At 39.4% G+C, this 12,222-nt stretch overlaps 1 protein-coding gene across 2 annotated transcripts; it reads right to left on the minus strand.

Moving 5' to 3' along the window:
• Positions 1 to 740: 740 nt before the first annotated feature.
• LOC309717766 (uncharacterized protein) lies at positions 741 to 8,214 on the minus strand. Of its 2 annotated transcripts, XM_082552586.1 has the most exons (9): positions 7,772 to 8,214; positions 7,646 to 7,697; positions 7,093 to 7,234; positions 6,876 to 7,001; positions 4,745 to 4,882; positions 3,248 to 3,388; positions 1,153 to 1,203; positions 965 to 1,069; positions 741 to 851 (listed from the first exon to the last, which is right to left on the minus strand). In XM_082552586.1, the coding sequence occupies exons 3-9, from the start codon at positions 7,232 to 7,234 to the stop codon at positions 748 to 750; spliced, it is 807 nt and encodes a 268-aa protein (XP_082408712.1). In that variant the 5' UTR covers positions 7,646 to 7,697; positions 7,772 to 8,214; the 3' UTR covers positions 741 to 747. The 2 variants fall into 2 exon arrangements, with proteins under 2 accessions (XP_082408712.1, XP_082408711.1); XM_082552585.1 differs by having other exon boundaries at positions 7,646 to 8,214.
• Between the last annotated feature and the right edge of the window lie 4,008 nt (positions 8,215 to 12,222).

Below are 12,222 nucleotides of genomic sequence, written 5' to 3' on the forward strand. Positions count from 1 at the left end.
AAAAAATTCAGAAGACTTGGATACAACAAACTTTGAAACCACAGATGAGTATGGATCATATTCGTCTTTCCTCAGCAAGCTGCGGATGCACTGACTTTGTTTCTGCAGCTTCTGGAAAACACTCACCTCAGAAATGTATTAAATCTCGGAAGAACAGCTGCAAAGTGGTCTTCTTTGTAAGTTATGATTTACGAACTCTTGTATATACTTTTAATAAGCTTCTTTGGCTCAGTGCAAAGAATGCCATCCAAGGTGTAGAAAGCTTTGTTAGGTAGTTATTAGGTAGTTTTAGTCAAATTTATTAAGTTTATTTTAAATGAAAAAGAAATAGAAGAAAAAATGTACACAGAACATCCACATGTGATATTGAAAAGCTGGCTACAAAAGCAGCTAATTATGTCTGCACATATATGTAGATATACATGAAATATGTTTAACTTTATGTACTATAGTACATACTTTCCTTTCACTGCCACAATGTCCCCTCTGTCTTATCAGTTCCAAGATTTTTACCCACCACAATTTTATACACTTCAAAGTCACAGATGCCAAAATGATCATCTGTCCTCTCAGGAAACAGCAACAGTTTCAAACTTTCCACCTTCTGGCATTCCACTGATCAGCACGGCGCGGAGTGCCTTTTAGCTCCATTTAAATGTCCAAAAGCAGTGACGAATGTTTTCCATCTGGGATGTGCCACCGAGTGTCTTGTTAGGTTCTCGCTCCTCCAAATTCCAGATCTGGTCTTTAACACATAGGTTGGTCACATTTCCCGCACACTTCCTGGACGGGCTTGGACACTTCTTCATCACATGCAGGTTGTGTGGCAGGTTTTTCAGCCAAGAAGTACCCTAAGCAGCAAGAAATGACGGGATGGTTTTAATAAGAATTTAAACATTTGGGGGTATTTATAACACAAAAGTTCTAAGAAAAATATTAAGTGATTTAAAAGAAATCTACTAACCGTGAGTGAACCTAATCCAGACTAAAAATGGCTTGATTTTTGTCACAACAACCAGTGCAATTCCTGTACACAGGAGGGCAATTATCACCAGGAACCACACCGTATCTATAATAACACATGAGAGAGTTAGTTTCCATAATTTACATCAGTTCAATAATTTCACAGGCAACACAATTTGGCTACTTTACCTGCAATCGGTTTAGTGGCGAGCCTGGTGGTGGTAACATCAGGTGTCGCCACTAGAGGGAAACATAAAAAAAAGAGAACCTTATAAGCTCACTGCAGGCATTATTAGTTCGATGACAAGATGACACTATTGTGGCTTGGATTTGTCAGTGAGCTCACTCTTTTGTCCCTAATGTTTAACTTATTTCATCATGTGTTTGTGTGTGTGTGTGTGTGTGTCCTTTCTCCACGGTTACTACAGAAGAGGCAAACAGTTACAAGAACATGCAAATAGCTTCCAAGCATTATTAACAGCTCATTTGTTTGGATTATTTTTAGTCATGTAACAGTTTCAGCTGAATCAGAAACATTTTAGGGATTCTGACTATGACCTGTCCACATTACTGTATGTAGGCAGGATTACAGTACAGGAAAACACATGCTACAACTAGGGCCTCTACAGTGACATTTAAAAAAAGAGACAACAGACTGTTTTGCTCACCTGCCCTCGTACAGAGCCCAGAGTGATAATAACACAGGACACGACATTAAGACTTTGAATCAGTTAACAGATTCATGTACTACACCCCTAAATCTGCCTGTCTTCTAGAACTTGTTATCATGGATTGCTACACTGTTACTGAGTTATGTTGTAGGGGGGATGGAGGCATGAAAGGAAATTTCCTTTAAGCACTGCGCAGAGCTTTGCCAGGAGGCTGTTGAGGTAGACAAGAGAAGTGCACAATTCTCACATTCTCACCTGTGTCTGTGCTCTCCTCTGTGGTTAGGTTTAGGCAACTCAAGCACTTCACATGAAGTTAGTAAATTCCCTAACCTTTGTGAAGTGCTGATGGTGCCAAAACATAACCATAATTAAAAAAAATCTGTTTAAGCTGTAAGTTGTAAACAACATTTCTTCATTGTGTTTCATGAAAAATGCGATCCGATAACAAATATTTTATTTTTTAATTTGTTGTTGTTTTAAACACTTTTAAACACTGATGTTATCACCTCAGAGTGCATACTTGTCCCTCGCAGACACAGTGGGTTTAAGGTGGATGACATCAGCGTTAAAGGCATCTAAACTCATTACTGGCAGACTGAAAGATGCTAAAAGGCCACATAGAGCTGACTGACCTCTGTAGGGTTGTGGGTGATGACTATCTATGATTGGGTTTCTCTAAGCAAGTCTTGACGTTAGTGCTGCTTTACAATATCCTGATGGTACTTTTGTGTTGATATCTTCTTTTCTTTGGGTTAAAATATGCACTCAAAAAATTAGTCTTTGCCCTCATAAACACAAAATGAAACTGAAGTATATCAAATCAAAGGTTTATTCATTTAATTCATTAATCGTGATTTTTTTTAGGGAGTTCAATGTAAATTTCATTTGGCCAGATTCCATTAATTTGAACATTTTACGTTGTACTTACGTAACTGAATTTTTTTCATGTAATCAGATTACTTAACGCCACCACTTTGGGCATGAATATTTTTTGAGTGTGAATGTTTCCTTGTTTGTAGGTACCCCACTGGATCCAGACAAACACGCTAGTAAATGCTCTTGTGCATACATGTAAATAAACAGTTTCTTTTAACAAACTTATTACTCTGAGCTACTTTCAGTCTTGTTTTCATAAAATAAGGCATTTGAACTCATGGGTTCTCAGGAGTATTTTTAAATAAAAAGAAGTTATATTCCCAGATGTAGTTAAATGAGTAACTTCTCATGAAAAATGAGCATTTGCTGCCCTTTTGTGGTTCAGCCTGTACACTCAGACAAGTTTGACGCCTAAATCATTTTGGTGTAAAAGATGAGTATATCTGTTATGTTATTGCTTTTCATGGTAGTGTTAAATTAGTCTCCGATCTTATGTCTTTGGGCAACGCATCTACAATGTTATTTTTTGTGCTTTTACACTGATAATCTGTAGCAAATTGTTAATGAAAGAATGCAAAACGACAAAGCTCCTTAATGAGAATGTGATGCTGCACGTGGCCCTCAAGTGTGTTATGGTTGAAACTATTCAAAACAAAACACTGCAATGAATAAATGATAACCACTGTGTCAACAATTGTTTCACATTTAGTTGATTGTGCCGAGAAGGGCTCACTTACCAGTAGTAGATGGAGGGACGGTGGGTTTGACTGTGGCTGGTATCAATACACACTCTTTACAGTCTTGGTCTTTGCACTTGTAGCCAGCCTTACATGTGCACACATGAGTCGGGTTGCAGTCTGTCTTGACCTCCACTTTTGCTGTGGAAAAACACGGTCATTGTTAAAAGTGATTTAAAGACGGATAAAGTTGAAAGTGTATGCAAAGGATGTCTTTGTGATAAAACTGAAAATGTGAAATGACTCACAAAGCTAGGCACGACAGGTAAAGATTCTGGTTTGAAGTCATAAGACCGTTATATTATCACGTCTGGTGCTTCTTCTTTAGAGAATTTTAAACACTTTTTAAACACTGATGTTATCACCTCAGAGTGCATACTTGTCCCTCGCAGACACAGTGGGTTTAAGGTGGATGACATCAGCGTTAAGTGCATCTAAACTCATTACTGGCAGACTTTAAAAACTAGAAACAACGAGCTGAAAGATGCTAAAAGGCCACATAGAGCTGACTGACCTCTGTAGGGTTGTGGGTGATGACTATCTATGATTGGGTTTCTCTAAGCAAGTCTTGACGTTAGTGCTGCTTTGCAATATCCTGATGGTACTTTTGTGTTGATATCTTCTTTTCTTTGGGTTAAAATATGCACTCAAAAAATTAGTCTTTGCCCTCATAAACACAAAATGAAACTGAAGTATATCAAATCAAAGGTTTATTCATTTAATTAATTAATTGTGATTTATTTTTTTAGGGAGCTCAATGTAAGTTTCATTTGGCCAGATTCCATTAATTTGAACATTTTACGTTGTACTTACGTAACTGAATGTTTTCATGTAATCAGATTACTTAACGTCACCACTTTGGGCATGAATATTTTTTGAGTGTGAATGTTTCCTTGTTTGTAGGTACCCCACTGGATCCAGACAAACACGCTAGTAAATGCTCTTGTGCATACATGTAAATAAACAGTTTCTTTTAACAAACTTATTACTCTGAGCTACTTTCAGTCTTGTTTTCATAAAATAAGGCATTTGAACTCATGGGTTCTCAGGAGTATTTTTAAATAAAAAGAAGTTATATTCCCAGATGTAGTTAAATGAGTAACTTCTCATGAAAAATGAGCATTTGCTGCCCTTTTGTGATTCAGCCTGTACACTCAGACAAGTTTGACGCCTAAATCATTTTGGTGTAAAAGATGAGTATATCTGTTATGTTATTGCTTTTCATGGTAGTGTTAAATTAGTCTCCGATCTTATGTCTTTGGGCAACGCATCTACAATGTTATTTTTTGTGCTTTTACACTGATAATCTGTAGCAAATTGTTAATGAAAGAATGCAAAACGACAAAGCTCCTTAATGAGAATGTGATGCTGCACGTGGCCCTCAAGTGTGTTATGGTTGAAACTATTCAAAACAAAACACTGCAATGAATAAATGATAACCACTGTGTCAACAATTGTTTCACATTTAGTTGACTGTGCCGAGAAGGGCTCACTTACCAGTAGTAGATGGAGGGACGGTGGGTTTGATTGTGGATACACACTCTTTACAGTCTTGGTCTTTGCACTTGTAGCCAGCCTTACATGTGCACACGGTGTTATGAGTCGCGCTGCATTCTGTCTTGACCTCCATGTTTGCTGTGGAAAAACACGGTCATTGTTAAAAGTGATTTAAAGACGGATAAAGTTGAAAGTGTGTGCAAAGGATGTCTTTGTGATAAAACTGAAAATGTGAAATGACTCACAAAGCTAGGCACGACAGGTAAAGATTCTGGTTTGAAGTCATAAGACCGTTATATTATCACGTCTGGTGCTTCTTCTTTAGAGAATTTCAGTTTGATGAAACAAGGTCTTTCTTAAATGATGCTTTAGTGTGCACACCTCAATCTGATGTTACATATTAGCAATCAGCGAACTACTTATATGACTTCCAAAGAGTCACAGTCATCCCAAAACCAAACACACAAAGTGAAAATCGTAAACAGAAATCATTTTGTGGCATTTAGGGTTACAGAGGGACGTAGCACAACATGCAGAGTCTTAAAAGCTCACCAGCCAACAGCGGTCCACAAGCAGAATAAAAATATTTTCACTTTTTCCAGACAGATTACTATAAAATGAGCAGCTGAGGTCACAACACGAGGACTGTGGACATTTTAAAGCTGGCAGCGACTCTTCCGTGTGTGCTCAGCACTGTTTTACTCTGCTGTCTTATAATAATGAATTAAAATGCAGTGAGAGCAGTAAGCAGCATAAACATACAGAGTAGTAAACAGAAGAGAACAGGTAACCAAGCATTTTGTTCCATGAAGCCCTCTGAGGTCCACACATCCAAACTCTTATCATCATCACCAACAAATCATTGGCACCAACAACACAGAAGCACTTTTTATATCACTGCTCTGCTATGCAAAGTTTTTGAGTGGGCTGAATTATTTCCATAGCCGTTAATTGGTATAAAGCCCCTTCTTGTGCTTTGAACGCCCACCTTCCTCTGCTGAAGAAATGTAAACAGTTGTTCTAATGTGCAGGTGTATAAACAATAAGTAGATGTTTGGTCGATGTTAAATGTCTATATGTATCTGGTTTGTAATTTGGAAAAAGGTATGTGAGCCCTTTGATTATGATATGTGTAAAAAAGGCTTCTTGGTTGACACACAAAAAAGTCAAATTCAGCTAAAATGCACATGTAGCCAAAATTGAGACCGAGAAACTCAAATTTGTCTCAGTTCTGTGTTTTCTCTTGTCTGTTTTCCACAGTGACATTTAAAAAAGGCACGACATGCTGTTTTGTTCACCTGTACCAGCACAAAGCCCTGAGTAATAATAACATAGGACATGACATTTCTGCTCTTTCCACTGTTTGCTGCTTTTTTGGTATTTTGCTCTTTTTTCCACTGACATGAAGATGGTCTGCTTTTTCAGCCTCCTCCTGTCTCGGTGGGCTGTGCCGCAGACCATGTCGAGATTACTGTGTAAACACAAACTTCTGCTGCAGAATCTCATCATATTAAACCCCAGTGCTGGCTCACAGTTGGTTTCACAGACCCCCTTCTCTTCCCCTTCTGTCTTTCATCTCCTTCTGACTGTATCCCCCCGTTGATACATGAAATGGGAAATCCCCTTGTGTAAGTTTTGTATATGCAAACTTCTCTGAAATCCTGAGTTGAGAAACAGCTAGCAGTCTGACTTTGTCAAAATTCTGTGGAGTCATTGGTCAAATGCAGTGGTCAGGTTGACAGAGAGTTAATGACTCACTCACACATCTCACATCAAGAGAGAGCATGATAGAGCTCACACACTAACACAAAATGTATAAGCAACCACATGTTTCACTATAACAAGGGGAGGGGGGGTCCTGAGTAGTATTTTTACTGTAATGCTTTGTCATTCTTCTATCTGCTTAAAAGATAACAGGTGCGCTCTAGCGGGAATATCTGTGTACAAGAGCTCGAATCAATGTGTCTGTAGAAAAACGTGTAAGTCGTAAAACCCACTACGTCATCATTCCTGCCACTAAAGCTCTTTGTGCTGTCAGTCTAAAAATTGCCTTAAAGTTTTCACACATTTCAAATCCTCACATGTACTGTAGCGCCTCCACGCCCAAAGCTAAAGATGTGAAGTTACTCACGTTTACTGCAGCTGTCACAAAATTCACAGTTCATCGCCGTGTTGTAGCCGGCTGTGTATTTCCCAGCTTCACAGGGTTCACATTTATGGTCACAGTTTTTCTGTGAGCGTCTGGCCATAAACTCACCTGGAATATATGAAACATCAGTTTGCAGTTAAAGCACTACTGTTGACATCACAGCCATGAACTTTAATGGGATGTGAGGAAGTTACTGTACCTGCAGGGCACTTTTCACAACAAAACGTAGGTGATATATATGGCCAGCTGTACTGTGTTGGACTGCAAGTGGGCTTTACAGGGTTAGAAGATAGCAAAGGTAGGAAGCACAGTAATGGTAAAATAAAACAGAGTGGCCGCATCTGGGAAGAAACATACAAGAAAAGAAGAGGAGGAGGAGGAGGAGGAGGAAAAGGAGGGGAGTAAGCAGAGACAGGAGGAAAAGTATTACTATCATGATTCTGTCAAATGTATTCACATAACAATCCCAGCAGGCACTCAGTGAAACACACTAAAGATTAAAGATGATAAATATCATAACATCTTCCATTCTGAGAAAAAGAATTCGGTAGTCAGGCTGCCTAAATATGTTAGGACACACATTTTAAATTCTAAAAAAGCCTGTAACACACTGATGATAAAACACATACAAAATACAACACTAAGAGAGACCAGCTTTACATCCTAATGCAAACAGGTTACAAGGCTCTACTAAAACATTCAAAATGATAAAGTTATAGCTGAAAATACATGCTGTGAAAATCTTTACTTACTGTGGAGGAGAGGTTTTAGCAAGATGTCACTTGGGACCCTCTGAGCCTGAGACTGAGCAGGGGACGAGAAGTGTGTCAAGGGACTATTCATAAAATGTCAGAGATGACTCATCCTGAAAACCTTACATATTAACAGTCAACATCCTTGTCCCACTCTCTCTCTCTCCTGTCTTTTTGGAGACCACCTTGGCTGTGCACAGCAACATACCCCCGTCAGCCTCCACATTTTTCCATCATCCTATCTCTCTCGTTTCCTCCAAAATCTGCTTTTGCTGCGAGCACTCTGATGCTTTTTATTCTCTCGTTTTCTCTTTCACCTCTGCCACTCTCGCTCTCTCTCGCCTCTTCTTAGCACAGGATGATGAAGTCGTTTAATGTAAGGCATCGTTTACCTCATAGGTATCTTTTTACTCTTATAGAAAGGTGTTAATGAGAAAAATGTCATTCCAAGAAATTACTTTGTGATAATGAGAAGGCGTGTAATGTTATGAGGATTGAAAACATTGCAATGCCAATTGCATGCATAGGTCCCAAATTGCTCATTACAAAATTTTTTTATCATTTCAAATATAAACATTTGGCTGACAAAAAACCAAAATGTTTCTGTAGAATAACGTGCAAGTTAAGAAACAGTTATGTTATTCTTTATCAACTCATATACACATTGGAGCAATTAAAGGATAATATGCGCGATTATTGGCTGTGTGTGTGCGTGCGTGTAATCCAACTGTGTTGTCAGTTGGATTACTCAGAAGGTAAGGACTGATTAATATAAAAATGTTACCAAAAGTGGAGCATGGGTGAACCTACAATTTTAAGTTTTGGAGTCAGATTTAGAGCCAGGATGACAGGCAGACTGAGGCGAACAAAAAGCGAGCTGTTTACTGCAGACTGATGTCAAGGTTGTACAAATGTGAATCATGAGGGACAAAGGAAACTGAAAACTATAACTACTAAACCTAAGACTTGAAAGCACACTAAGGCCTTCAAACACCAGAAACACCAGAGGTCGGGACCACTGGGAGGGAGAACAGAAACATACACAGACAATATACACAGAAGGGTAATTAGGGAAAGTGGAGATAAGACACAGGTGAACTAAATCATACAGAAAACAAGGTACAAGAAGCAAAAATAAAGGAAACGCACAAGGAATTCTAACTCTCAAAGTAAAACGGGAAATGTGATAATTAAATAGGGAAGACATACACGTGAATGAATTTAATGCACAAGACTTGACATAGCAGAAAGGGAACACAGGAAGGATTACAATTACAATTACAAGGCAACTAGGAACCAAGAATGGGGCTAAATTTACTAAGAGTAAAAAAAACAAGAAATGATATAAAACATTAAACAAACCTAATAGAAAGTAAAAAAAAAAAAACTTACACAATGGGCAAACTAGCTGAGTTTTTTTTAAAGGCTGACATTTTGATATAGGACAAAATTGGGCATTTCACATCACAGCTTCACACACACTTCTGAAGTGGGATAACAAAAAAAAAAGTGAGGCATCATGTTTAAGATAGACTCTCAATATAATCACAATATTAAAAAAACGATCCGGATCCAGACATTCATCTGGATCCAGCAGCTCATTTGTTCATGGTGTGGACCTCATTGATATCCTTGTATGAAGTCTTAGACTGTCTTCTGTTAGTTTCATGCACACTTCAGTTTGTTATCTGAAGGTTGAGTGTATTGTTTCTGAATTAAAAACAAAAGGTATATTTTCCAGACGGGGGTAAAACCGTGCTGTAAATGATAAGAATGATATGTTTCTAGTTAATTGCTTTATTATTGGTGTAACTGGTAGCGTAGGTGTGAGAACATTAATCAGCAAAAACTGACAAAATGCCATTAGTGTGTAGATAGCTGCCAGCCAGCGATAATTACTATACTTGACCTCAGTTTTCACAGAAACCAAGCCACAGCACGTGACCTCCTTTCAACAGTGAAACGGGGACTAGGTTTAAGGAAATAGGGGCAGCCTCAAGTGACAAGTGTGACTATAGCTGAGTAGCAACACTCAAACAGAATACAGAGATGACTGGATGAGAGATGACTGTGCAACAAGACCATGGCTGATCATGAACTGGTTACAGCAAAACTGGTCATGCTTATCTTGAGGTTTCAGTATCAGTATTGATGCTTGACCGTAAGAGTTGATACGTCTAAACAGAACTTCAAAAGTTCTTGTGCCAGGAACATGTTGACTCTTTTGTTATGAAGTAAACAGATAAACAACGCCACTTTTTAGTTGACAAAATCTGCATGCTGAGTCAGAGATGAGCCAGTCAGTCCTCACAGCTGGACTAGAAGACTGTGTGGGGGAATCAACAGTCTATTTGCATGTGCATTTTTGCAAAGACCTATGTATGCCAAACGGGTTAGTGTAAGTGACACTTTATGTGTGACACAGAGGAAGACTGGGTGAGAGGGAGGAGGAAGAGTGAAGAGATGAAGATGCTTTTTTTGTTGCTACCTATAAAGGAAGGATGTGGTTTTTCTGAGGAAGCACTTGTCTTGCTCTGCTGAATGAGCTCTTTTAGTATACTGTAATAGCAAAGTCGCGTGAGGTAACGCTCTGCTGGCCTCTTTAATAAAGGACTGGTCTACTACAGGATGCTCTTTTAAAAATTATGGTGCCTATAAATATAGTTAAGTGATACTTGCCTTACAGCCTATGCTTAATCTCTGTAGTCAATTTCACAGTATGCAAAGACGTTTTTATCAGGTCCTTTCCAGAATAACTAATGATTTCAAAGTAATGGCTTAACCACTCAGCGTCCACTCAATTGGTGATTCGTTTAGGAGTAAAATGATACAAAGGTATTAAAGGTTCATCCCTTTATAGGACATTTTCAGATCTTTGGCACATTCAAGCAGAAGAGAGCAAGACGAATGTCATAGACTGCAAGTGTGGAAAGAAAGTGAAAGACGTGCCCAGACCAGGTCCCTGACAGAAGCTGGGAAGAAGACACAACACGGGAGTAAAGGGAGAGCACGGGGATGTATTATCATTTATCGCACTGTAAATAAACGCGCCGTTAGCGTTTTGGGTCCTATTTTCCTCCACATCCCCACGGCTTGCCCTGGCAAACCGTGACAGAATCATCCCGCGTCGGTGGAGGCTGCACACTATTAAGTAGCTCCCTCCGCCGATGCTGATCCGCTGACGGTGTGTGGCATCTTCCTCGGGCGTGGCCAGCAATCTTCAGCCTGCAGCCCGGCCTCCTGGTTACAGCCACAACCACGCACACACCTCCCTATAAATACACACGGAAAAAAATAACAGTGAACACACACACAAAATATAAAAAGGTCCACAACTGCTCAGGGACCCTGGGTCCCTCAGAACGTTTTTTAACGTTTCAACGTTGTCTTTAATTAAAGAGTAGTTAATAAGCAACCCCGTTTACAAAAAGCAGCTGGCACACCTTAATAATGTAAACAACATGGCCTGCAGAGAGGTCAGTTAAGCATCCATAGCAGATGGCAGCACCTGCCTGCAATGATGGTACTTGTGACACAAATGTGAAAGCTACATACATGATATGTAGTAATGTCCCCTCCCTTTCATCACTGTGCTGGCTTTTAAATTCCTCTTTATCCCCTGGGAGGCAATCTTTTACCTTTTCATTCATTAGATCACAGCTCAGGCCCCAAAACGCTTCTGGATCGTCTTTGGTTATGTTTTTTATCTGGGTCCGTCCTTTGGGAGGTTTACGGGCTTGCCCCAGCTGTGAGCAGACGCACAGAAAGACCCAGAACCCGTTTGAGACATACATAAATACTGAGCCACCAACACCTACACGTTATTATTACAGCTGTTTGGCCACGCCATTAACTCTGCAGTTATTGAGTCAGCGGAGCGTTGGCGACTTTTCTGCACAGTGTGGCTCAGCACTCTGTAACTTCACTTGGTCTCGGCTTCATAGATAATTTCTGTGATTCCTTAATGGCGCCAAAAGATTAAGGGGTGTTGTTCAATATTTTGATATATACGATGCCCTCCCCCGCAATGACGAAGTGGAAATCGTTGCTGGAGAGAAGACTGTCTGGAATATCCTGCTTAGTCTGCTGCCACTACGATGGAGGACTGATGGATGGATGCCAGATTTTAGCACTCACACTGGTGCGTGGACGTGCAGCGGCTTGCAGTCCTTGCCACTTGTATACAGAGGTTTTCTGAATATGAAAACCTACAATGCAATGCTAGTATGAACTACTAGCCCACGCAGTCTTTCGCACCGAGGTGAACCCCTCCCTGTATTTGGGAAAGACTAAATCACCCTCTCTCCGAGATACTCTTTTTATCCGGTCAAGCTACTGGCCTATCGATGTTTAACTCTATGTTTTAGGTTGTGGATTGTTCCCTTAGATATCTGTGTATATATAGTCTAAAATTTAATTTAATATCTTTTTTAATGTAGAAATTTCCAATTCATTTTTTTTTAAAAAGCTGAAAATGATCGTAGTGTGCTTTTATTTACAGATAGCTCCACATCCCAAGTGTTTTATGATTCTTGTTATTGTCCTTATTGAACTGAAGTTGACTTGTCTGCTGGTTT

Source organism: Aulonocara stuartgranti, assembly GCF_965226115.1.
Source record: "Aulonocara stuartgranti genome assembly, chromosome: 11".
In the NCBI taxonomy this organism is placed as follows: Eukaryota; Metazoa; Chordata; class Actinopteri; order Cichliformes; family Cichlidae; genus Aulonocara; species Aulonocara stuartgranti.